General features: G+C 42.7%; 1 protein-coding gene across 4 annotated transcripts; it reads left to right on the top strand.

The window, feature by feature from the left end:
* The first annotated feature begins 305 nt into the window (after nucleotides 1-305).
* On the top strand, nucleotides 306-26,493 carry Trpv5 (transient receptor potential cation channel subfamily V member 5). Of its 4 annotated transcripts, XM_069996930.1 has the most exons (15): nucleotides 306-567; nucleotides 2,531-2,628; nucleotides 2,797-2,919; nucleotides 3,451-3,588; nucleotides 3,892-3,990; nucleotides 4,115-4,287; nucleotides 4,664-4,810; nucleotides 6,868-7,080; nucleotides 18,187-18,273; nucleotides 18,377-18,453; nucleotides 18,709-18,874; nucleotides 19,067-19,133; nucleotides 21,947-22,215; nucleotides 23,934-24,040; nucleotides 24,880-26,493. In XM_069996930.1, the coding sequence occupies exons 1-15, from the start codon at nucleotides 458-460 to the stop codon at nucleotides 25,175-25,177; spliced, it is 2,172 nt and encodes a 723-aa protein (XP_069853031.1). In that variant the 5' UTR covers nucleotides 306-457; the 3' UTR covers nucleotides 25,178-26,493. The 4 variants fall into 4 exon arrangements, with proteins under 4 accessions (XP_069853031.1, XP_069853033.1, XP_069853032.1 ...); XM_069996932.1 differs by lacking the exon at nucleotides 3,451-3,588; XM_069996931.1 differs by lacking the exon at nucleotides 19,067-19,133 and having other exon boundaries at nucleotides 21,967-22,215.
* Nucleotides 26,494-27,020: the final 527 nt, after the last annotated feature.

The raw sequence follows: 27,020 nt of genomic DNA, 5'->3' as shown, positions 1-27,020 counted from the left end.
AAGGGAAAGAACCTGGGGTTAACCCAGGACCTGCCTGCTTCCTGAGCTAGAAGCCTTTACAGTGTCTGCTCCTGCATCCCGCTGTGGGAGCCCCCTCCCCCCTTCCAGGACTCTATCCTTCTCCAAATCCCTCAGCCCCACCCCCAGCCTCTCAGGTCTCAGTGGCCCAGCCCCTTGCCAAGAACCCAGAAGTTTCCTCCTCTTGGGCTCTGTGCCCCCAGGCTCAGCTCTGTGAAGGGCTCCACCCCTTCTCTGCTCTCCCCAGCTGGGCTGCTAGTCCTTCAGCACATGTGTGCACACTCACACCCACAACCACACGCAGCACACACAAGTGACGCGAGAGATATCCTCCGTTGGGTCTTTACCCCAGGTGGACCCTGCCTCCTCTCAGCTGTTGCCATTGGAGAGCTGCTCCTTTGATCCGATTCCCATCATCTGCCAGTGCTCACAAGAAGGCATGGGGGCCAAAAGGCCTTGGATTCAGCTCCAGAAACTTCTTAGCTGGTTGATTGGGGAACAAGACTGGGACCAGAATCTGGACAATCTCTACATGTTACAACAGAAGAGGTAAGTTTTGGAGGGTACTGAGACCCAAGCACTGATTTCTGATGGAGACTGAATCCCTGACAGAGTACCCTAGAACTCAGTGCTCTTAAATATACTCCTCCACCCCCTTCCCCATCATTATGATACCCCAGCCAGACCTTACTTAGTGAAGATGTAGCACAGGGCATCTAGAGAGAGCTTGTGTATGGAAGGAAAAGCCAGGGGCAGGGCGGAGCAGAGTGACAGCTGAACCTACAAAGTGCTGTGAAGGTGGACAGCGAAGGGACCGAAAGAGATCAGAGAAAAGAGCCAGGTCACTGGATCGTGGCTTGCTGGGGAAGGGGTTCGATCTGGAAGTGACATGGAAGAGGGCTGAGTTCAATTCTGCCATTTATTAAGTACTGTATATGGGACACACTAAGTCCCATGAACATGGGAACTAGTCTGTGTCTGCTCTCTATGGCCTTTGGATCAGGGAAGCTGGTGTGTCTCTAGGTCAATCATTCAATGGCTAAATGGGATCCAGGAAGAACAGCTTGAGAACAGGAGGCAGGGATTAGCCTTCAGGTGAGTGTTTGTGGGATTAGCCTTCTCCTCAAATAGGGATGGAGTAAGCAGAAAGCCACATCTGACGTGGGCCTCTCTGTGACTCTGAAGGGCCTTGGACTTGGTTCCGTGGGCTGCTATCTCTGTCTTGAACATCCTAATAATGGTGAAAAGAACTCTGCTCATCACCAACCTCCAGCCCACACCCTGTGGTAGGCCCTTTCACCTGCCTACCTCTTCCAGGAGAGTGGGACTGGGGTGGTCTCTGAGAGAGCTGGCTTCTGTTCCTACCCTTTGCAGAAGGGCAGTGCAGCTAAGGAGCAGGAGTGGGAGAGACAGTGGCTTTCTACCGTGACCTTAGGACAGAGCTCTGGATTCCAGTCCTGGCCACTCCAGGCTGGTCAGGGACATATAGCTCACCAGGACTGAACGCCCAAGGGAGATAGGGGAGGGATTGACCCCTCATTGTGCAAGTCTCTCCTGGGAGCATGACATGGTATAAAAACAAACTGCTGCTCCGACTGGAAAACGTTCCATCTTGGCACCTGTGGCCATTGAAAGAGACGAATGGGGACAGCGAGGACTTTTAGGGAATCAAGTCTTTCTCCTCCGCTCTCTCCTATGGCCTTCAACCTGCTAGGTCCTGTGTTTGCCTTTGGAGCCAATACTACAGTGTCTAACATAACAAGCTCCAGCTTTATCTCGTGTCCACTTCAGATCCAGACAGAGGCAGAAACAAAGATTAACCCCTAGAAGCCCTACAAGGTAATGGTCTCAACCTCTCCAAGCTCAGTGCGGTGTGAGGTGCTTGGGGCCTGACTTCAAAGGGTAAAGTGCAGGAGAAATGCTCATCCCAAACTGTACTCCCCACAGGAGCATGTGTCTCAACAGCCCACAGAAGTGGCCAGAACCTGAGTAGATCTTGTGAGGTCGCCCAGCTTAGCCTGGTCCTCCTTTGCTATTGGGTCTCCAGACTCCCATTGGCTACAGAGAGTAGGTTTATTAAGGAAGCTTGAGAGAATCATCCAGAAGCACCCCCTCCTCCCCAGGTTCCACCTCCCAGGTTGCTGATGCATTTATTCCTCTTAGATGAAGTGAGCTAGACCTAAGGACATCTTCACAGGGATAACTCGGCTACCGCTTCTAAACCCCAGGCCACCCTTCCTCTGGAACTGCCCCTTCTAGGAACCAAAGATAGCCAGAGGCTGTACATGGACCTGCCCGACTTGGGAGGAATTAGTATGGGGTCTGCCTTCTGAAACAAGCTCGTGCTCCAGTCTTCCCTGGGTTCCTTGAGTCCAGCAGACGACTCCACATAACAAAGCCAGTGGGTTACTGCACCCTTGGCAGAGTCCTGTCTGCCTTACAGAATGTCCCCCTCCCTTCTGTTCATGGCTTCCCTGTGGCTGTCCTCACCCGACGATGTATCCTCCCCCAGGATCTGGGAGGCCCCACTGCTTCGAGCAGCCAAAGAACATGACTTGGGTACCCTTAAGAGGCTTCTACTAGACCCAAAGTGTGATTTTCAACAAAGAGGTAAGATCAGAGTTTAATGGATAGAAGTATGGATGGAAGGCTCTGTCCCCCAGCCCAGGACTTGAAGGTCTTTGCCAAATGGGACCTTAGAGATGCTCCTGGAGTGAGGAGTCTCTTCTGTGAGCATCTGCAGTGAGTGCTTAGGATCTGGGTTGTGTCCTGTTCTAGGAGCCTTGGGAGAGACAGCGTTGCATGTAGCTGCCCTCTACGACAACCTGGAGGCCGCCATGGCGCTGATGGAGGCTGCACCCGATCTCGTCACAGAGCCTATTGTGTGTGAACCATTTGTAGGTGAGGGGACTGTACTGTTCGCTATTCAAGGCAAAAACAGGGATGGGAGGGTGAGGCGTCATCTGCAACGGGACCTGTGATGCATGAGCTAGGGGAAAGAGGTGGAAGGTCAGGAAGAACAGTTTGTTTTCTATGAGTTGGGACAAATGTAAGAGTCTTGGTGTTGGCTTTTTAGCATCCTTGAATTCCATTAGTGCGTTCACACTTTCGGGAGATCCTTTCACATCCTTGAGGGCATCTTTCTGTGTTTCTTTCTCGCCTAGTGTCACAGGGTACTTAGTTATACTGCCTACTAAGTTCTACCAAGTACTTAGTTATGCTAAGTGGCTCTGTGAGCTCTCACAAGGTGTGAGGGTGTGGGCTGGTCAGCCAGAAGGACTAAGAACCCTCAGTCTCTGGCTACTTGGTGGAACCTATTACCATTGATTCTGTGAGGAGCTGCCAGGGAGCCCTGCAGGGTTCTGGGGGTATTGTGTACCTAAGGAAGTGGGGAAATAACAGACCTGTGACTCATGGCTCTCTCTGGGCCAGGTCAGACTGCACTGCACATCGCTGTCATGAACCAGAACGTGAACCTGGTGCGTGCCCTGCTTGCCCGAGGGGCCAGCGTCTCTGCCAGAGCTACAGGCTTTGCCTTCCACCTCAGCCCCCACAACCTCATCTACTATGGTGAGAGCCAGGGCCTCGCTGGCAGGAAGGGGAGGTGAAGAGCTGCAGAGAGCTGGGCAGGGGCAAAGGCAGGCTAGGCAAGAGAGAGCTGTGCCCAACGAGAGCTCTGTCTGTTGGGACACTGGGAGGGGCAGCCCTTCTAGGACTTAAGGCCAGAGGCCCCTCCTGCTCAGGACCTCTGCACTGTCCCTTCCTCTGGCTCCTCTCAGCTGAGCTAGGGGAAGGGGAGGAAGTCACCCAGGCAGAATGTCCTTCTTGTCCTGGGATCTGCCATCCCTGACCCAGCGGCCTCTGTGTTCCCAGGAGAGCACCCACTGTCCTTTGCTGCCTGTGTGGGCAGTGAAGAGATCGTTCGGCTGCTCATTGAGCATGGAGCTGACATTCGGGCCCAGGACTCCCTGGGTAAGAGTGGGGATTAGGTGGGGTGTGGGATGCTGCAGGAGTGTATGGGGGAGGGGCACCACTGACTTGGGGAAAGAGTAGGACTTTGGGCCTGAGGCCACAGTCTACCTCTCTCTTCCCCCAGGAAACACAGTGCTTCACATCCTCATCCTGCAGCCCAACAAAACCTTTGCCTGCCAGATGTACAACCTGCTGCTGTCTTATGATGGAGGGGACCACCTGCAGTCCTTGGAGCTGGTGCCCAACCACCAGGGCCTCACCCCCTTCAAGCTGGCCGGAGTGGAGGGCAACACTGTGGTGAGGAGTTGGAGGAAGCAGAGGCGAACACTCCTCCTTGACACCTTGGTCCCATTCCCAGCCCAGATTGGGAGTTGTCTCTTCTCTTGCCCCTTGTCCATGTTTCTTTCTTTGCCCAATGTATCTCACTGAAGTGTTGGCAGCTTACGCAGTCTACAGCCCGTGCTGAAGCTGTCTGCAATGCCCAATGTAGAACCGTGGCCCTCTTGCTCCTCCCCTCTCTCCAGGCTCTAGAGAGAGTCATGGGGAGGGATAAACCTGGGCTCTTCTGCCCTTCCAAGAGGTGGCCATTAAGACTACCACCTTCTCTCCCTGGTCCTCCTGGACTGGGGCGTGGCGTGTACCTGTGAGTCCTGACCATCCCACTTGCTGTCAGATGTTCCAGCACCTGATGCAGAAGCGGAAGCACATCCAGTGGACGTATGGGCCTGTGACCTCCACCCTCTACGACCTCACAGAGATCGACTCTTGGAGAGAAGAGTTGTCCTTTCTGGAGCTCGTGGTCTCCTCCAAGAAGCGTGAGGTATTGAAGTCAATGAGGGTCAAGGGCATTCATCCAAGAGACTTGGTATTCAACACAGACCTTGTCCCTATGCTAGGACCTTTGGGGTCAGACAATTTCTGTCTTGCAATAGGAAGAGAAGAAAATGGTCTCTTGAGGTCTGTGGGGAGAAAGACTACCCAACACCCATCTACTGGATCACTCTCCTTTTTCCCTTTGCCCAGCCCTGCTCTTCTCTCTCCCTCTGTCCAACCCTTCTTCCTTCCCTCTTCAGCATATTGCTGTGTCCCAGATACTACACAAGAAATAATGAATATGTAAGTGAATAAAACACAGTCCACTTCCTAGTTTCTGGTCACTGTCCTTAATAACTGTAGTACAACTGTACCACAACAGGGATCTATTACTACATACAGGGTAAGAACAGTGAAGGTGGGGGGGTCACATTGGCTTAGATATAGCAAAAAAAAAAAGTTATTGAAGAAGTAGTCCCACTGGATCTTTAGTAGGGAGTCACTGGGAAGATGAGAAAGAAAGAGAGCTTTGCAGAGAGGAAACAAGAAATAGACCATTCATACAGTGCTGGCCTGTATAATAGGAGGGAGAGGAAATTTTGTTAAGAACTATAGGGAAAAAAGAAAGAACTAGCTGAATGTGGTGGTTTGGCCTGTAATCTCAGCCCTCAGGAGGCCGAAGCAAGAGGGTTGTAAGTTTGAGGCCAGACTTGGTTGCATGGCCTCGCTCTCAAACATAAAAATTAAAAAATAAAAGAAGACAGAAAAATGAGAGGAAAAAACGAAAAAAGAAAAGAAGGAGGAAGGAAGAAAGAGAAAGAAAGAAAGGAAAGAGGGAAGGGAAGGGAAGGGAGGAAAGAAGGAAGGAAAAAGGGTCAGAAAATGCTTCTGGATTTCAGAATTGTCCAAGCTACTGGTGAAATAATAGTTTTTGCTGCTTATCTACATGACAGTTTCCTAAGAAGGCTTACAGATCCAGGAAGCATGGAGAATTGTTAATCCTGGTGACAAGAGAAGCTGACCAGCTAGTTTGTGTGTGCCTCTTTAGAGATAATCTGGAAACAGATGAGCTTTGGACAGATTTTCTTAGGTGTTAAGCACCCTTCTTCTGCAGATTTTGTGAGCAAGTTTCCTTGGTCATTGCCCTCAGGTAGTCCCCAATATTCTTGTGTGACTTCCACACATCTGGTGTCAGCTATTTTCCTCTTCCATAACACTGCCTGCCTGGCCCCCCTCTTGCTTTCCCTTGCTATCTCCATCCTTAGTTTCAGCAGAGTAGCCAGACTTCTATTTTATGGCAAAATGAGTCTCTTTGGCTGGGACTACCTCAGCTTCCTGTCCGGAACTATCAAGAGTGTCTAGAAATTGCTTATTGAGCTTCATTAGGAAAGCTATTTATTTCTGCTAATAGTTCATCTCTTCAGCTTTGCTTTACATCTGTCTTTTTTCTAATTTCTAGATGCCTCATCCCATCTATCATCCTCTTTCACATATACCTTAACCTCTAGCTGTGTCTACTTATGCCAGAGCCCCGGCCCACCTGCTCAGCTCATTGCCGTATTATATTACTTGCTGTGCTTATTTTCTCTCACCTAACAGTCATTTTAGAGCAACAGGGACTATGTCTCCGTTTGGATTTCCCAATGGCTTTCCATCAAATTCAAGAAAAACAAAAAAGAATTCAACTCCCTACATTGGCATCTATGGTACACAATGATCTGGCTTTCATTTCCCATTGTAACTTATATTCTCCATGCCCAATAATTTCTCTCATATTCCCAACCACACCTGAACTACAAATGGGCAGTGACCTCTGATACCTTCCTAGTCTGCTGACTGCATGATTTCATGGACTGGTCTTTCCTAACTCTGTACTATTTCATCTGTTAAGACCTTCATGATGGATGTACCCTGTGTTGTGTTCTGAAATAGTTTCTCTGTGATACTAACACAGAGGCTAGCATAGATGTCTGACTAGATGTCTGTCCAAGAAAGGAGTGGTTAACTGAATAGACACACTGGGGAACACCAATACTCCTTAATATGTCCATCACCCCACTGCAGGCTCGCCAAATCCTAGAGCAGACCCCAGTGAAGGAGCTGGTGAGCCTCAAGTGGAAGAAATATGGGCGGCCCTACTTCTGTGTGCTGGGCGCCTTGTACATCCTCTACATGATCTGCTTCACTGCGTGCTGTGTCTACCGCCCCCTCAAGTTCCGGGATGGCAACCGCACAAGTTCTCGCGATAACACCATCCTGGAACAGAAGCTCCTACAGGTGATTCTTCTCCAAAGGGACAAAGGGAGATTATAATAGTAGTATGGGGTGGTTGTGCTGGAGACTCGACCTATGCTATCCAGAAAAGGTCTCCCTGACTCCAGAAGTTGTGGGGCCCAGAGGTGGAGTCTAATGAGTAAGAGAATATTTATTCAGATAGCTGTGGATTTTCTCACAAAAATTTTTTTTGAAAAAGAGTTCTTGCTATTTATAACACTCTACCTATGTGAATTTCTTATAATTTCCAAAGAAGACCAGTTCTATGTAGTAAGATATTAAAAAAAACAACAACCTTGTTCTAAAGAGAAAAACAGTGTTCTGTGTCCATCTCTGTCTGGTCTGTTAGGGAAAGACAGACAGCACTCTGGTCTGCCTTTTCCTCTGTGTGTACTGTCAGTATAAGTACATAGGCAATAATGGCTCAGCTGTGTGAGCACTTGTTGAGGCTTGTGCAATAGGGTGCCAGAGTGGGTGGTAGGTGGGAGTAAATCATCTCAGAGCTCTTCTTGCTGCTGTGAATCTGCCATTCTATGGTGTCCTTTAGATAACTGGAATGAGAAAGAAGGCCAGTGAGAGGTGTGTAGTAGATGTAAAACTCTGCTGCTAGGGACAGCAAACCCTTTGATTGTCATAGAATCTACACTCTAATGAGTACTTTTGAACACACACACACACACACACACACACACACACACACACACACACACACACACAAATATATATATATTCAACCAGTATAGGGATGGTTGTGAGCTTAGTTTATGGACTTGTAAAAATTTTGTTTTGGTGGATTAAAAGTAGTCCACCAACATGAGGCAGGCATAATGGGAAGAAAGAAAAACACGAAAAATTTTGCAAGCAAGGAGGAGTGAGTGAAGATTTTTTTTCTGTATGTGGGATATAGGAATAACTCATAATAGGCTAGGAAAAGGGATAGTTTGGGCAGAAAGAAAAGATTAACTTCCTGCAGTCAAGAAGCAAATACCCTGAGGTAGATTAGACTGGAGATAGTATGCAATCCAGAGAAAGAGCAGAGCAAAGAACCCCAAGCTAAGTAATGACATTCTCTCCCCACCATATTTCTCCCTGTTTCCTCAGAAGCATTATTTCCAACCCTTCTTCTCACAGTTAAGTGGTCTTTTTAACATGTTTAGAGTATAGATACTGTTCTATCCTAACAGTTGGGAGAGACAGTTAATTACCACTATCTCCTGTGTATTATCTCTTTGTTTTGGTGGCATAAAGAAGTATATGCAAGCATGTTCCTTTAGTCCAGATAATCTAAAGGTCCCTTCTACATGCCTTAGGATGGCGATAAGTATAATTATATCTAAGTGTCTCCATCCATTCTTTTTTTCCTTCCTATTCTTTCTTCTTCCTTGGCATTTCTTCTGGTTTGGGTTTTTTGCTTAGGTCAAAATTACATTGGCCCAAAGAGAAGACTATTGACTTTTAAGTGATCTGTTCATGGTAGGTAACAATGAGTAAGAGAGTTAAGAATGCAGAAGTAAAGGGTTTAGCTAGCAAAGAACACCAAGGAAAGGTTCTTATTCTTTGGCATTAATCCCTGAATTTGGCCCCAAGTTCATGGCATATCTGTGTTCCTTAGAAGTCAGTCAGTTTGGATTGGAATGAGGGTTCCCAAACTTATCACTGTGATCTGCACCATTTTGTTTTCCCACAGTACCAGGTTTGTAGATAAATGTTTGTTACTTGAAAGTCTTAGAAATATAAAAGTGAACAAATATGATATATTGATGAATGCATTTGTCCATCAGTTAGTTTGTGGAGTCTTTTCTTGAATGAATGAATACTCTAATAGCTAATTATATAAATAAGTCTAGAAGTCTAGGACTCTTGGTCACTCTAAGATTTCTTAGGTGGATATTTTATGAACTGCAGAAATCACAAGGCTCCAGGACCATGAAAATCCCTTCTAGCTTAACTTCTTGGATTTTATGAAGCAGCCTAGCTGTAGCATACCAGAACATTTGAAATTGAGGAAAACAAACATCTATATTTATTTGAGGCAATGTAAACTACACAAAAGCTAACATATGGAAGCATTCAGTTAGTTAATCTTTATCTAGTTCTGGGAATGACTTAATGACTCTAAGATGCTTCTTTGTTCAGACATAAAAGATATGCTTCTTCCAAGTTTTCCCAAGAAACCTATTAATTGTAATTGATTTCCTCTCCCCTTCAATTTCTGCTTGCTCTAGTTGAGATCAACATGTACTCTACCTTTAGTTCTATTCCCAGGTGACTGGGAAGTTCAAAGTCTAGGAGTCAGGAGGCTTAGAGTTTAGTCCTGATTTTGAAATTAAATGGTTGTTTGACCTCAAGCAAATCCTCCACAAACAAATTCTGCTAGATCTGTGTTTTTAACAATGATAGCAGATTAGAAACCTAGAAAGCTGGTGAAGACAGGGAAAAAAATTAAAAAAGGAGGAAGAGAGGGAGGAAAAGAAGAAGAAAGGGAAAGAGGGAGGAGGGAAGGAGAGAGAGAGAGAGAGAGAGAGAGAGAGAGAGAGAGAGAGAGAGAGAGAGAGAGAGAGAGAGAGAGAAACAGCCTCTATGCTGAAACTTTAATAAATCAGAATATCTGAAGTAGAAGGCTTGGTGTTTTTAAGGTGTTCTTTCTAGTATATTCAGCTAGAGCTGAGAACTAGCGATTCTGTCTTTGAGATTTATTCAACTCTGGTTATTAAATCTAACTTCCATTACTCAGGTCACTTAGACTCCCGTACACTGTTCAGTTATAAGGGCATTGATTTTTACCCTTCAGCACAAATCCCTATGTCTCTTAGGAAATAATCCTTCAAGCTCTCCTTCATGACTTCCTCCCCTAGAACTGTTGCACTAATTCATTCATTAAACAAATACTGCTGAACAATTTTCCCAGTGTTAGAAATTGAACAGCCATGGCTTATGCAAAATACAATAGAGTGTTCTGCCTATTACAGACATCTGATTTATATTGATCGAATGAGCATATGCATAGACATCTCATTAAAAACAGCTTATCGTTACCATTGTTTTTTTCCATGGTAAGAAAAGAAGAGCAGGGTTCTGAGAGAGGGTATTATTGAGGCCTGGTTCCCCAGGAGGCCAGAGAAGCCTTTTGAACAATCCAGGTCTCTGAATTGAAATCGTGGTGAACTGTAGATCAAAAGACGGTTATAGGCAGAGAGAATACTTACACAAAGGTTCAGAGCCAGGAAAATCATCCTCAAAGTCTAGGAAATCAAAGGAGAGATACTAGAACGTGGGAAACTGGGCTGGTTACTACCAGGTGAGGTTTTCCAGACATACTCTTGCTGAATCATATACAGGGCACAGAAGACCATATAAAATATTTTACTCTTTATCCCTACAGTAATGGGAAGCTCAGAAGCACTTTGAACAGGGGAAAGACTTGATCAGATTTAAAAAGAAGAAGAAGACTATATTTCATCATGGATATTAGTTTTCAAAGAACTTACTGATTAGGAAATAGGAATTAATATATAATTTCTCCTGAACTTAGATTATTTCTTGATATAGGGTGCATTTAAGCTATTTAAAAATTATTAACAAGGGTCTAAGAAGGTGGCTCAGTGGTAAAGCGCTTGCCTTGCATGCATGCCTGAGGCCCTGGGTTCGATTCATCAGCACCACATAAGCAAAAAAGAAAAAAGCCGGAAGTGGCGCTGTGGCTCAAGTGGTAGAGCACTAGCCTTGAGCTGAAGAGCTGAGGGACAGCGCCCAGGCCCAGAGTTCAGGCCCCATGACCGGACCCCAAAAAAAAATTATTAACAAGAGATAAGGGAAGAATATATATATAAAAGACTATGCTTTCAGGATGCAGAACTGATTTGAGTGGATCAGGGAAGCTATTGTAATTCAACAAGCAAGTGATAATGGACCACTGGCACAGGGATGTCATAGGTAAATGGAGGGAAGGAGCGGGCCTCAGGAAACTTATCAAAGCAAACATCAGCACTCCTGTGTAATGGACTGGATGTGGAGAGTGAAGGCCAGGATAGTGGTAGGATGGCAAGGAGTTTCCTATTGACTATAAAATTATAATAAATCCCCTTCTACCTGCCACAGTGGGGTGGATCTGTCTGCACATTATGATTCCTTATCAATTCTGAACTACTCAACTGATCTTCAGCTCTATGCTAGTGTGTTATGGGGCCCTGATCAACTCTCTATAGAACAAGCACAGCAAATAAAAGCAAAGGGAGCCCACTGGCCCCTCCCCTTATGTCTTGTTCATTTGCCTTGATCAGCACTTTTGAGAACTTGTGAAACTGACGATTCTGGTAGTAAGGCTGAGGTAGGACGACCCAGGATGCTGCCTGTTGCGATTTTTGTCAACCATACTTTGGATGGCAAAACATTGTATCACTTTATCTTTGTAGATAGGTTAGTATATAAAATCGTCCCCATTGAAACAATGGTATATCTGAGATCAAGGAGACTAAGCACTTTTTAAGAAAGACATTTGGCTAGAAAGATACTAGAAGGTTAGGGTACAAGTATCCTTCATCTTAGAAGCTTGACCTGTAAGTATCAACATAGACCATTTCACCCTTCAAAGTGAATCTTCATCTTTTCTCTTTGAGGATCCATTGCATTAGAAACTTGTATCTTCAGGGTATGAGCTAGTCAGGCTCCACTTTTATGTAGCCATATCTAATTTAATCTGTTAGGGCCCTGAGATAAATGGGAATGAGAGCAGATATAGAATGCTTCCCATTCCAGCTAATGAGCTACTGTTAGTCCTCCAATTTTGTTAATCAACAGTATTTTTTTTTATGTTATGAGAAATTGTAACTAGGCCCAGGTCCAGTTGCTTGCCATTTGAAATCTAATACTCAAGAGAGGTGAGTTGGTAGAAAGGAAGTCAGTTTGTTTGTATTTTTATTTGTCATTTATGTTTCCTCCTCCTCCTTCTCCTCTAACTCCTCCTCCTCTTCCTTCTCCTATTCCTCCTCTTCCTCCTCCTTCTCCTTGTTCTGTAGATGCACAAAGAGGTTACAATTCCATAAATAAGGTTATCAGTATAGTGTTTCTTGGTCAATGTCATCTTTTCTTTATTTATCCCCCATTTTCCCCTCCTGTTCCTATCCTCAAGTTATATAGTTCATCTATGAAGATAATGACTACATTTGCTCACCTGTCTCCTCCCTCCATTTCTGTGCTCCCCCCATTGCCCATCCCCCAAAATATATTTCAGTTTTATTCAGGGGCCAGTATCCAGAGAAGATAAGGGTATCATCTATCATCTTCCAAGTTCCATCTTGGGAAACACAGGTACATGAAGTACATGAGGTACATAAGGCACTGAGGAGGAACACTGTGTCCTGGATGGCGTCTTCATAATTCAGAGCATGTGGTGCCTTCTTTGTTATTAGGCTAGAACATCATCAAGGATTTTGACCTCCTGGGGCTAGCTCTTGTCATTATTTAAAAAGATACATTTCTGCAAGGTAAACCTTGTGGAAATTCTCACATGTTGGGGCAGTTGATACATGGAGCTGAAGAATAAACAGGATGTTACATATTATAATAATCTGAAGATCAGAAGATTTTCTGGTTCTGCAAATTTAAAGAAAGGTTATTTGGCAGTTAACCATTTAATCATTTAGCTGTGATTTCTCCTTAAAATTCAGAAAGTCAGGCAAAAGGATGGGACATCATCTCGCTAAAAGAATAGAGAGAGAAGAGAGGAAACAAGGTGAATGCAGTCATACTATTCAATGCATATACTATGAAAGAAGAGAAAATGAAGGGAGGGGTTGGGTTCACAGGGAGGGGGAACAATAATGAAAGGGATGATAGGATCAAGATGCATTGTACTCATAAACTGATTTGTTTAATGATAACGTCTTTATACAACTTCTTAAAGATAATAAAAATATAATTTATAAAAACATAGAGGTAACTTGAATACTTGGGAGGATGGGGGAAGATTGTGAGTTACAGGCCAGACCGGACTATGTAAAACAAACAATAAAATACAGAAAGGAAAATTTAAAAGGAGGAGCTATAACTTTCAAATGACAATTCACAAAGGAGTTGCCACTGTTAATGATTTTTCTAAAGATGGTGGAAATTTCCTGACAGTCTCTTTCTGAGAAAATGTAGACTAGGATGTAACATAAACCTGAGATAGTATTAAAATTTAAATCATAAAAGCTTTATATATTTGAATCTATTCAAATAGCCATAATAATTTTTTAGCATTTTTATTGTTTGCATTAATGATACAGAAGGAGATTTCATTGTTGCATTTCCACACATGTTTAATAATATATTCTAATCAGTCTCATATTATCTATCACTCTCCTTTCCTTCCTTTTCCTCTTTCCCCTTTCCCAAAACAATTTCAACTGGTTTTCTTGTTCTATTTTCATAGTTGCAAACAATCTGTTTCAGCCAGGCTTTTTCTCTTTTAACAAGTATTTTAAAATTATTCACCCTCTATTTTTCTTTTTCCCTTTCCCCTTCTCATTTCTTCCCATGTAGTCTCTTAGGTAGATTACTGTTCTGTGTTTATCCACATACATTGTTATGAATATGTTATGTATATGCATGTTCCTATCTATGAATATGTATGTCTTTTCAGTCTGCCCTCCACATATAGTGAAAATATAGTGAAAACACATGATATTTGATTGTTTGAGCTTCTCTTGTCTTGCTCAGTATGATCTACAATTGCATCTACTTTCCTGCAAATAACATGATTTTGTTTTTCTTGGGTCTTTATGACCTAGGTGTTCTCACCTTGGGATACATATCAGAAACATCCACAGAGCTTTTGTTTTTATTAGAAAAACAGATAGCAAATTGGCCCAATTTGTTGGGCAAAGACTCGTCAGTTAACTCTGATGGACAGGAACATTTAGGAACCCTTTCCCAGTTTGGAGACTTGGAATAACTCTTCATCAAGAGCCAGCAGGGCCCTTTCTGTTAGCTTCATTCCTTTTCCAGTCTGTGAGCTGGGAGGGAAAAAAAAGAAGGTCTATAGTGAAGTTGACAACTGAACCTTGTGCCCTCCCACTTCCTATCAGAGGCAGCCCACACTGCCCTGTTCCCTGTGTGGCGCACACTGGCTCTTTCAACCCATGAATGCCCGAGGCTCTGCTATGCCCTGCTCTGGGCATTTCCTTTGAAACAAAGGCCTCAGTCAGCTGGTGAATGAGAGCAATTTCATTAAGACAATTTCCAGTGAGGGATAAATGGCTAACCTGTGTTGGGGATTTGGTGATCAACAATTGCTAAAATTCCAAGCCACATTGTGATATAAAAATGTTTCAGTCATTTAGTTTTAGAGGTGTGTCTGGGGGTGAATATTTCTTAGTGCATCATTAGTTAGCCATGCTTAAGTGGCCTTGACCTTGGAATCTGGAGCTATCAGAAAAGACTCATTACTTAACAACTTTTTCCTCATTTTGTCTCCAGATGAGTTTCCCTGTCTCCATTTTGTGAGTCCTTCTTTACCTCACTTCTGAAACTTTGGGGTAAACTGAAGTCAAACCTACAATCTCCCTCTTCTATCCCTCCTCCTTCCTTCTTTTCTTTCTTACTAATTGAGTACCATTACCACATTCTACATTATGGATAAAAAGTTGGAGTGAGATGTCTCTTGTCTCAGGAAGACTACTGGTCAGACATGGAGTTTCCATCTTGGGTGAGGGATAGAAACACAGAGTGGTACCAGGGCCCCCAAGAGGAAAACTTGAGCTGGGATGAGAGGAACAAAAACAGTAGAGGAATGTTGGCCTGGCCTAAGTCTTGACACGTAGGGAAAGGTGAACTAGGCGAAGATGGTGGCAGAGATATTCTACAAAAAAAAGGGGGGGTACATTCTATTTAAGGGCCTGACTCAACAGCCAAGGACCCCAATACCTTAGTATGACTATAGCCACAAGACCCTGGTCAGAGCAGGGAGGAGGGTTTTGTACATCACATTTGTCATCTGGGTTTTATCTTATCTCCCCACAAGAACTTCTAAATAAGTGAATACATGCTAGTGATTTAAAAATCAAATGACAGAGCTGACGAAGGACAACCATGTCCCGAACTGCCCTTGCTCCTCACCCATGCTCATTGCCTGGGAATAGCTAGGTTTTATTTATTTCTTCTTGGGTCTTTACTCTAGTTATCACTCCCATTCAGACAGAATAACATGTTCCTATCTTCATTTGTTAATCAAATTTAGACATTATCTAGTGAGTTTCTACTATTGTAAGGATTTAGAAAACACCATTCAGTGCCATCTTGCCTGCATTTTTTATCCCCAAAGCACTGAGCAGCAGGAAAAGCATTTAAACAGAGAAACAGCCTAGCGATGTTTGCATTTTAGAAAGATCAGTTCAGAAGCTTAGAGGGGAAGTAGAAAAGGGGAAAGTAGGTGCTACATAAACCATGTGTTAGCCTCCATGTGTTTGCTTTAAGGCATAAGTTTTGGGAATTGAAGGAGAAAAGGGAATTGGGATACTAGACACAAAGGACTTCAGAATCAGTACCCATGATAATTAACTTTGCTGACTATAACCTTGATTGATACCCAAACCTTACTATAAGGACCATAAATCTAGAGAGCTATGTATTAGCCTTTCAATTTAGACAGAAAATCTTGAATACAGTCCCCAAAAGGAAAATAAAAGACTGTAAAAAACTTAAAGGGAAAATGTCATTATTGGGTTTAAGATTTATTTCTAAAAGTGCCAGGTAGTTAATCAAAGTTTATCACATTAAGAGACATAAAAATAAAAATCGATCACTGAACAAAGCCCCTTTTCATTGTTAAAGCACTAGTTTTCTTAACTATGCAAAGAGTATCTAGTTTAACCAGTCTAACTAAAATTTAGTCTAACTAAAGTTCCTCTGAAATCAATAGCCAATTGGTTTCTTTTAAAAATCCTTAATATTATTATGTTTATGGAAACTTTTATACACATTTTGTTTTTGCTTTTAAAAAAGAACAGTTTATCTTGAAAAGTGTTTACTTCACATTAGTATGATTCACTATTTTGTCTTTCTGAAAATAATATTTTAGCATACATGAGGCAGACAGAAATCCTATTTCAATTAAAATAAAAGCTAATTTATTTTAATTTTACCTTAAAACAATGTTATCAAAATAATAAATGTTTTGTGTTTGTCCAAAAATAATCAAGCAAAATTGCTATCAAAGTCTAGAATGTACATTACAGTAAAATGCTATGCTTTATTTGTATTTCTCCAAAATGTATGCATTCACTTGTGTGAATTTATTGTTTGTTGTTTCATATGAGATAGAAAATAAATAATAGAAGCAAAAAGCATAACTAAATCTAGCAGAAATATGCAAATATCAATGGAAAATGGAAATTTTATTCTTTCTCACCACATGAAAATCCACTTTAAATGGTGTCCAAATTTTATATTAGCGTGTACTCTGGGGAAAAGTGGACGATAAACTTGGTAAAGTATCTATTTTACAGAGGAGTCCTTTCTCAGATTTTTTCCCCCAACCTTCCATTTTAAAATAATTTAGCATGGAAGCACAGCGGATTTGGATCTTCGCTTACAATCTAGGAATATAAATGTGGACATCATACCATAGACTATCCTGCCTTTCCCAATCTTTTGATATAACATAAATATTTTTATAAATAAAATTACTCTAATTTTTTTTAAAGAATGGTTTAAAATTAAAGAACAAAGCAAAACACTATATCAGGGACAAACAAACCCCTGGGGACAGCCCAAGGCAGTAAGATCCTAGAAAGAGCACAGACCAAAGCTCACAGCTTCTGGATTTGTTAACTTACCTGTTATTTGTACAACTTCCACGTGCAGGAATCTGCTGAGTAAGCAGAAAGGAGCTGGTACAGAAAAAGCATCTGCAGCTGGAGAGTTTGGGAGCCCACCTTGTCCCTCAACTTCTCTGTTACTTGAGATTTCACTCTTTTCTATTTTCTTTTTCTCCCACAACAAGTGTCATCCCCTCTCGGGCTCTAAGGGTGCTCTCATCTTCACAGTGCTCCTGATCATCCTCTGCACCATTTCCCCAACATAGGCAACCAAGATATAAAGTTTGAAGAAGAAATATAGGAATTTTGTACAGGAACAGATAGGGCATAGATACAGAAGGGCATGCACTTCACCCCACATCCCCACCCCACCCTTGTAGAAGGACAATTCCTTCTGCATCTCTGCTTAGGATAGGTAGGGTCACTTTTCTGAGAGCTGAAATCCATAGATCATCTACAGACTAGTTTCTACTCTATTCATTATTGCCAGTCATAACAAAACTACAAGGAATATGTGAGTGGCTCTTTGTAAAGGCCACCCAAATATATCATCTAATATGAGTTTTGCAATAAGTCTAGGAGGTAAGCATTAGAGTCTACATTTTACAGATGACAATTCCAAACCAGATTTATGGTCCTTATAGTAAGGTTCAGGTATTGATCCAGGTTATATTCATATTTTTCATAACTGGTTCAAATCTCATTGGAGCTGGCAGGTTCTTGTCGTGTAGTGAAAGCTGAATTCTGAGATAAGCTCACAGTGTCGTCTATCCAGTGTGAGATCCAATGAGTTAGGAAAAGCTGGACTTTCTCCCCTGGATGAAACAATTGCAAGGTCCTATAATCTGTTGTTCACTTGGCATTTTGTTTTGTTTTGTCTTATTGACAAAGTCTTGTCTCAAGCTGGCCCAAAAGTTACTCTGTAGCCCTAGCTATCTTGAACTTATGGTTATCCTACCCCAGGCTCCCAAATCCTGGGACCACATCTGTGAACCATCACACCGGGCATTGATTTTGTTGTTAGTGCTTTCAAATTTGTCCTCACCTGATCAGTTCACACATTATAAATTAGTATCCACAACACATACAAGATTTGCTATTGCTAAGATAGTCACTATAATTCTTAGTATATAACCTTGGATATGTTGGCTCATATCCTGGTCACAGGTAGCCACAGCGAGGACCATAGTGAAATGATGGTGACGAGAGGAATCTTCTTCAACTTGGATAGACCTTAGCGGCTATACATAATTGTCCCAAAGGGTTTGACTCTCACCAGAAAGCACTTCTTGTCTTGAACTTCCCTCCACAGGAGGCCTATGTGACTTACCAGGATAATATCCGGCTGGTGGGGGAGCTGGTGACCGTCACTGGGGCTGTGATTATCCTGCTCTTAGAGGTGAGGTGCAGGGAAGGGGAGCTCCAGGTTGAGTCCATTCATCTGAAATCCCTAGAACAAACCTGAGACTGATGATGTTTTTGTTTTACTGCCCTCTCTCCAGATCCCAGACATTTTCAGAGTTGGTGCCTCTCGGTATTTTGGACAGACTGTCCTTGGGGGTCCATTTCATGTCATTATGTGAGTGTCTTCCATGCCCTGCCTTCACTTACTAGAGTTATTCCAGGTGTCCAGTTCATTATCTGAGATCTAGATGACAGGTGACCCTCAGTCTCTTCAAGTGGGTTTTTATCTACATATGTATGTTCTTGATGTTAGGTTTAGTCCTAACATCAAAGCTTAACATCTAGTACCACTCAAGTGCCACCAAATTTAGAGGGGACCTAAAATATCTACAGTGCACATCTCACTCTCTGCCTCCTGCTCCCTCCACAGAATCACTTATGCCTCCCTGGTGCTGGTGACCATGGTGATGAGGCTCACTAATGTGAATGGGGAAGTGGTACCCATCTCCTTGGCCCTGGTGTTGGGCTGGTGCAGTGTTATGTACTTCACTAGAGGATTTCAGATGCTGGGTCCCTTCACCATCATGATCCAGAAGGTCAGTGCTCTGGTTCTTTCTGGCTCAGCCACAGGACTTTGGCAGATGAAGATGGGGACAGGTATGAAGAGAAACTTCTGCTCTGAGTCAAGTGGGTGGAATTGTAGAGACCTCCTGATCTGTCAGTAATAGTGGCTCAGAGACAATGGAGAAAGAATCGCCCCAGCCTCCTTTCTTTTCTGTCTCTGATAGATGATATTTGGAGACTTAATGCGTTTCTGCTGGCTGATGGCTATGGTCATTCTAGGATTTGCCTCAGGTAAGAAGGATTTCTTTTTCTTGGTCATTTGATCTGGAATTTCAGAAAGAACATTTGTCTTTACTCCTGATTGCAGTTCTCATCTATACTACATTTCATCATCCTTGTTGTCTCCTGATGAAAACTGAGTCTAAAATCACACCTTCATCTATAGGTTCAAGACTCAGGTTGGCCTAGAAGATAAATCCATGAGTTCTGGGCCAGGAACATTTATGTTGACTAACTTTTCTGCAAGACCTTAAAAAAAAACAGCTGGAAAAAGTTCTTTGGAGAGAGAAGGGGACATTAGCAGGAAACAATGGAAAGTCTTTTATTTAAAAAAACAAACACAACCCCCTCCCACTTCCACACATGAAGCTGGGCACCAGTGGTTCATGCCTGTAATTCTAGCTACTCAGGAGGCTGAGATCTGAGAATTTAGGTTCAAAGCTAGCCTGGGCAAAAATGTCTATGAGACTATTATACCAATTAACCAGCAAAAAGCCAGAAGTAGGGCTGTGGCTCAAGTGATAAGGGTGCCTGCCTTTTGCAAAAAAGCTAAGGGAGAGTATTTTGAGTTCAGTCCTCAGAACACACAGCAACAACAAAAACCAAAAGGCCAAACAGAAACAATGCAATGTGTAACTCTCTTGTGCAAGTATTCACAAAATGTACTCTCATTTTGTATGTGGTCATTTAAAGTTGGGGCAAAAGTTAAGATATTTTAAAAGGGGGTATAGACGAACAGGTTGGAAAGACTGAAGCATGGCAGAGCAAACCAAAGGAAGAGCCGGGAGGAAGGGCTGAGAGAATGGGGACACATAGGAACTCACACAGTAGAGTGTACCAGACGCCAGGGAAAGAACAGCACCAGAAGAATAAAACAGGGAGAAAGAGCAGAGGAAATCATGAATGAAGAGAAGGAAGGTCTGACAGCTGGGAAAAGAAAGGCCCAAGTCTGAAAAAGACATAGAGCTTTAACTCAATTAGAGATGAGTTTTGAAGATCCCCCTAACTCTAAAATACCAAGCCTCTTCAGAGAACTCTATCATTATCTCCAGAAGTTTCTCAGTTCAGGAGTGTTTCCATTATAACCATAGATTTTTTTTAAGTACAAGAAGACATAAAGTATAAAGGTAAGGCTGGCAGGCTGTCTAGTGGAGTGGACTATTCTATTCCTCTCAGCTCTTGTGTATCTCTTCTCTCTTCTCCCTACTCCATCTACATATTAAAAAATAGGTCAACTGCTGAGTTCTGGTGGCTTATACCTGTAATCCTAACTAATCGGGAGGCTGAGATCCAAGGACTGCAGTTCAAAGCCAGTCTGGGCAGGAAAGCTGTGAGATTCATCTCACCAATTAACCATCAGAAAACCAGAAGTCAAGCTATAGTTCAAGATAGTAGAGCACTAGCCTTGAGCAACGGAGCTCAGGGACAGTGCCAAGGCCTGAGTTCAAGCCTCATGATTGACAGAAAGAAAGAAAGAAAGAAAGAAAGAAAGAAAGAAAGAAAGAAAGAAAGAAAGAAAGAAAGAAAGAAAGAAAGAAAGAAAGAAAGAAAAAAAGAAAGAAAGAAAGAAAGAAAAGAAGGAAGGAAGGAAGGAAGGAAGGAAGGAAGGAAGGAAGGAAGGAAGGAAGGAAGGAAGAAAGAAAGAAACAAAGAAAAAGATTCTTTTTTTGGGGGGGGGGTCCAGTCGTGGGGCCTGAACTCTGGGCCTGGGCGCTGTCCCTCAGCTCTTCAGCTCAAGGCTAGTGCTCTACCACTTGAGCCACAGCGCCACTTCCTGCTTTTTTCTTTTTGCTTATGTGGTGCTGAGGACTCGAACCCAAGGCCTCATGCATGCAAGGCAAGCACTCTATCACTGAGCCACCTTCCCAGCCCCAAGAAAAAGATTCAAAGTCAGCCTGGACCGACAAATCCTAGAAACTCTTATCTTTAGTTTACCAGCAAAATGCCAGAAATGGACCTGTGGCTCAAGTGGTAGCTTGCCAGCCTTGAGTGAAAAGGCTAATTGAGTCCTAGACGCCCTGAGTTCTAGTCTCAGAACATTTTCCGTAGACTCCCCTAAATGACCCTTATTGGCCACTGAACTTGTGTTTTTGGTTTTTTTTTTCTAAAATAAGGAAGCAATTCTTAGTCCTGGATCCTGTTTCTGCTCTTGGATTCTGCTGGTTGACGTTTCAGGACTCTGTATACCCAGAAGCTGACTTAATGGGTTCATATATAAGATCCAGATACTCAACTACCACCACCCAGTAGGCTCCACACTGAACAGGAGTAACTTTGCCATGATGGGTCACGTTCACCTAGGGAATCTCAGAGCAATGAGTGCTTATCGTAAGGCCAACAAGATTAAAAAAAAAAAAAGTGGCTCTTCTTTTAGCCATATCACGTGCTCTGTTGTTTAAAATTGCTGAAGATTCCATGCATTCTTTTAACAGCTTATCTTTCAAATATTTAGTTTTCTACAAGGTAAGAACCTGTTAGGTAACTTATTAGGCACATACACAAATAATGATTTTTGGTAAATGCTTGAGTATTATCATTATACAGCATAATAAATGTGGGTAGTCATAAGATACCTTAGAGATAGCCAGCTGTGCAAGTAACTATATTTATATGTGTGTGATTGTATGTATATATATATACATATACACAGGTATAGGTATATATGTATACACACATAGATATGTATGTGTGTGTGTATATATATATATATATATATATATATATATGTGCATGCATGCATCAGAAGTAGAACTAATTCTAAACAGGCCTATGCTTACTGTGATAATTCAATTTATTTCCATATATCTTCTTTCTGGGTGGAGCAGCGTTCTATATCATTTTCCAGACAGAAGACCCAGCCAATCTGGGGGAATTCTCTAACTACCCCACAGCACTGTTCAGCACCTTTGAGCTGTTCCTCACCATTGTCGATGCCCCCGCCAACTACAGTGTGGATCTGCCCTTCATGTACAGCATCACGTATGCGGCCTTCGCCATCATCGCCACCTTGCTCATGCTCAACCTGTTCATCGCCATGATGGGTGACACTCACTGGCGAGTGGCCCAGGAGAGGGATGAGCTCTGGAGAGCTCAGGTGAGATTATTAGGATTAACCTTGCTATGTGGCCAACAATGGAGAGAAAAATCAAAGTGGGCTATGGAAATCATAGAACAAGCCCGTGGTACTGTCCCCCTCTGTGAGGTGTATATAAACCTGATGTGCATGGAAATGCCATACAGTGGAAGATACCAGTTACAAGTGGGTCTTTTCATTCATGTTTCAATAGTTTTTTTTTTAGAGCTGGCTATACACTGAGATGCGTTTAGGATCTGGGACACAAACACTAGTCAGAAATACACCATTAACAAACTACTTCACAGAAGGCTACAAAGTTACAGAAGTGTCACAGAGAAGTAAGGCATATTAAAAAAGAACACGACTCTCTGGATATCACCTTTATAAAAAAAATGAGAACTTTTTTAAAGTAAAAAAAAAAGATGCAACTAACTTTGAGTTTGAGAGGAGGCTGAGGGCTGGGTAGAGCTGGCAGGCAGGTATGGTGGTGGAGGTGAGGCCTGCTCACTTCTTGTTTATCTGGGAGAATCCACAAACTAACCAGGATGTTGTGCATCCCAGCCTGCTCTAACCAAGGAATTGAAAATGGTGAAGGAGTGACCTTCTGGATCAAACAAAATGGGAGGCTGATGGTGGCATTAACAAACCCATGAATGTCCATCTTGAGGAAAAAGAATAGCAATCCCAGAGGAAAACACAGAATGACTGGAAGTCCTCAATTGGAATGAATCTGATGCAGCTAAGAATCTGAGAGACACAGGGATCAGTGACAGAGAGACTAGAAGGACATGACCCACCAATTTTAAAATGTCTAGCTCTTTCCACTACTAAGGACTCCTGACCTCTTCAGTGCACACCCTGTTCTTGTGCTAACAGACTATGATCCTTTTGAAACTAGAACGGTCTTTGATGATGGGGAGCTGGGTGATACAAAGAGAGGTCATGCCTTCCCTTACTTTGGGCATAACACTACTATCAATAACATTTAAAAATAGAGTCAAGTCTTCAAACAAATACTTGGCTCTTTCTAAGCTTATGATCAACTAGCACATGACTGAGCCTTAGCTGAGCTCCTTAGACGTAAATGTAGTACCACAAGTTCATGTTACTGACTTAAGAACCGCATTCCAGTTTAGTAAGATCATTTTATATTGCCTTTGTCACTGGGTCTACCATGTATCCCTCCCAGTCTTGTGTCACAGCTATGTTTGATAAGTTTAATTTCTGTGTTAATGATGGCTGGGCAAAGGACAGAACAAGAAGCATGCTACTAGAAACTTCCCTGCCAAGTAGGCAGGTATTTGTTAATCAATCCTTTTTCATCTTAAGATATGGATGCTTAATTTTCTGTGAACTCCTTGAACTGGAAACAGCATCATTTCATCCCTGAGATCATACAGATTCTATTTAATCATTTTATTCAAATCAAAATCATTGGTCTGTGCCTTTCTTAGGAAAAAGAAAATGAAATTAGTTCAGAATGATTCATAGTCCATGAGTCGGAATGCTCACACGGAGTCAATGTTTTATTCAAACCATAAAAGGTTCTGTCCTCTGTGTGTGTGTGTGTGATGAAAGAAAAAAGATTAGTATCCTCCTGACACAGGCAGGGGTGGATAAATGGTGGTCTCCAGGGTCTTCATTGCACAGATTTCTGCTCTATTTTGGTGAGCTCAGTGTCTCTCTGTACCTCATGTTTCTTTCTGAGACCCTGGGAGACTCTTATATCCTTCCAGGTTGTGGCCACCACAGTGATGCTGGAGAGGAAGATGCCTCGCTTCCTCTGGCCTCGATCAGGGATCTGTGGGTGTGACTATGGCCTGGGGGACCGCTGGTTCTTAAGGTGAGTGCCAGTGTGTATGTGTGACCAGAGGAGTAGTTGTGTGCATTGCAGAAGCAAGAGCCACCAGGGAAGCCGGGCACCAGTGGCTCACGCCTGTACTCAGAAGGCTGAGATCTGAGGATCACAGTTCAAAGCCAGCTCAGATAATAAAGTCTGTGAGACTCTTATCCCCAATAAACCACTAGAAAACCGGACGTTTTGCTGTGGCTCAAGTGGTAGAGTGCTCACCTTGAGCTGAAGAGCTGAGGGATAATACCCAGGCCCAGAGTTCAAGCCCCACAACCGACAAAAAAAAGCCACCAGGTGATGATATTAGGAGAGTGTGTGAGTCTGTCTAGAAAGAGATGGAGCTGAAACGGAGGGGTTAAAGAGTCTCGGTGCAATGGTGGCTATGTGTTGTGATCTTGCTCAGATGAGCATGTGTTACCCAGTGCGTTTTAGTGTTTTCTACTCATTTCCCTTTTACTCTGGTCTTGAGTCTAACTTCCTTCTTGATATTCTACCCTTAACTCCTGACCTGGCTCTCTCTCTCTCTCCTCAAAGGCGTTTCCTGAATTGCATCTTCTTGAACTTGTGACTCCTTAAGTGACTATTTTCCCTTTCAGATTCCCATAAATCAGTACCACACACACATCCTCCAACTCTCCCAAACCAATTGTTCACCACCTTTCCTTGGCTTCCTAGCTGAGCCTCTCCTCCACCTCCTTTTCCTCCCTTGATCAATCCTAGTCCTCTCCTCTGTTCTTAAGATCCTGTTTCCTCCTTGCTCACCTCCTGCTTCTCCCAAAGGCCTGTCTCCCCACAGCTCAACAGAATGCCTTCTGCTTTCTCCTCAATAGAGTCGAGAGCCACCATGACCAGAATCCTTTTCGGGTGCTTCGTTATGTAGAAGCCTTCAAATGCCCAGACAAAGAAGATGGACAGGAGCAGCTGTCTGAGAAACGGCCCTCTATAGCTGAGAGTGAGACTCTAGCTAGGTCCTCTCTGATCTTCCAAACACCGTCCCTGTCCAGAACTACATCCCAAAGCAGCAGTAGCCATCGGGGTTGGGAGATCCTTCGTCGAAACACCCTGGGACACTTGAATATTGGACTGGACCTTGGTGAGGGGGATGGAGAGGAGATCTATCATTTCTAATGAGGAGTCTGGGTAAGGGTAGAAAGGGAGATGTTTGCATATACAGGCATCCAACTCCCATGCTCATTAATGAATCCTGGGAGGGTGTATGCAGAATAGTTTCTAAAGGACGTCATCTAACCCTTCACACCAGCATTTCTGGAGAGGTCAATGGCCATCCATTGTTGCACACATTATATGGATTCCTGGAGATCTCACATGTTGGAAGAGAAGTGGTAGCCGGCAACTGAACACACAGGGTAGGGAGACTAGATTAATATCAGGATCATCTGTTCTGCTCCATGTAGGCAACCAGAAAGTAGTATTCTATGAAGACTGTTTAGTTCCATTGGGTTACATGTGGGGAAAGCCAGTGTGACGTAGACATTGTGGTCCTATCCTCTTTTTTTCCCTTCGTAAGACTCGCTCTGCCTAGCAACCAAACCCCAGTTGGAAAATTGCAAGAAGAAAAGCTCTTTCTCCTCGCTTTCTTTAAAATTTCTCTTATTGTGGCAAAATGCACATAATATAAAATTTGCCATTTTAAGCAATTTTAGATGTATAATTTAGTGACAAAAAGTACATTCAGACTGCTGTATAACCATCACCACAGATATTTTTCATCATCAAACACTGAAACTTATACCCACTAAACAATAGCTCTCCATCATTCCCTCTCTTCAGTTCATGATTACCAATACTTTCTGTCTATGAATTGGTCTCCTCTGGGTACCACATAAAAGTGGAATCATGTTCTATTATGTCTGCTTTATTTCACTTAACAGAATGGTCTCAAAGTTTCATCGATATGGTAGCAGGTATCAGAATTTTATTTCTTTTCTTAGGCCAAATAGTATTTCATTGTACATACACATACACACACGCACGCATGCACACACGCACGCACGCGTGCGCACACACACTACAGTTTATCCACTCATTAGTCAGTGGATGTTTGTGTTTTCCCCACTTCTTGGTGATTGTAAATAATGAATGTTATTAGGAAAATTGAATGTAAAAATGTCTGTTGAAGTCCCTGCTTCTAATTCTTTAAGTGTACACATTTAAAAATAGAATTTTGGGATCAGAAGGCCATCTATATTTAATTTTGGGGGGAACTAACATACTGTTTTCCACAGTATGCCTCACAATTTTACATTATCTCCTGATGGGTGTAAAATGGTATCTCATTGAAATTTTGTTATGGCTTTCCCAAAAGACTAAAGATATTACAAATCTTTCCATACACTTCTTTGTGAAGCATTTATATATCGTTGAAAAACAATGTCTATTTAAGTTCTTTGTCTCATTTTGAATTTGGTTGTTTTATTGTTGTGGTTGTTGGTAAGTTACTTTATCCTTGCTTTTTGAGACTCAGAGTCTGAAGTTTACATTGTATGTGCATCCTGATGTGTTTTTATGGGTAAGTGGTAAATCATGCTATTCTTGTCTGAGTGGGCTTTTTCTTCTATAGGTCTTCTCTAACCTTCAAGTTATCTACAGATAATCATCCTTCTACAGTCAAAGGCTCCTGTGTTGTCTCCTGAAACCACCATTCTTTTTCCCATCTCCACTTACCCCTAGTCTGAATTGAAAAATGAATAGCAATCATGAAGGACCTGTGATAGGTACAAGGGGACAATGTGGAACCAAATATCCAGAGCTTCCATTACAGAAACTCATGTATAGTCTGTCTCTTATCCTCAGCCCTCATATCCTCAACTCTATGTTATTGCATTCCTTTTATGACCGCCAACAACAACAAAAACACAACTACTTTAATGAAGATGGTTGTTTGATAAGCCAAAGAAGGATTTAGGCAACCTCCAACAGATTCATTGAGCTACACAAACGTAGAGCCCAA

This window comes from Dipodomys merriami, unplaced genomic scaffold (genome assembly GCF_024711535.1).
Source record: "Dipodomys merriami isolate MVZ:Mamm:240054 unplaced genomic scaffold, mDipMer1.0.p SCAF_5, whole genome shotgun sequence".
In the NCBI taxonomy this organism is placed as follows: Eukaryota; Metazoa; Chordata; class Mammalia; order Rodentia; family Heteromyidae; genus Dipodomys; species Dipodomys merriami.
This window is presented reverse-complemented; position numbering and strand designations above follow the sequence as displayed.

Bases quoted from the DNA above. Each gene is read 5' to 3' on its own strand.
- Trpv5 (XM_069996930.1), top strand. From the start codon at position 458: ATGGGGGCCAAAAGGCCTTGGATTCAGCTCCAGAAACTTCTTAGCTGG. The intron at 18,454-18,708 runs GTGAGTGTCTTC...CTCCCTCCACAG, and splicing joins GGTCCATTTCATGTCATTAT to AATCACTTATGCCTCCCTGG. The intron at 19,134-21,946 runs GTAAGAAGGATT...TGGGTGGAGCAG, and splicing joins CATTCTAGGATTTGCCTCAG to CGTTCTATATCATTTTCCAG.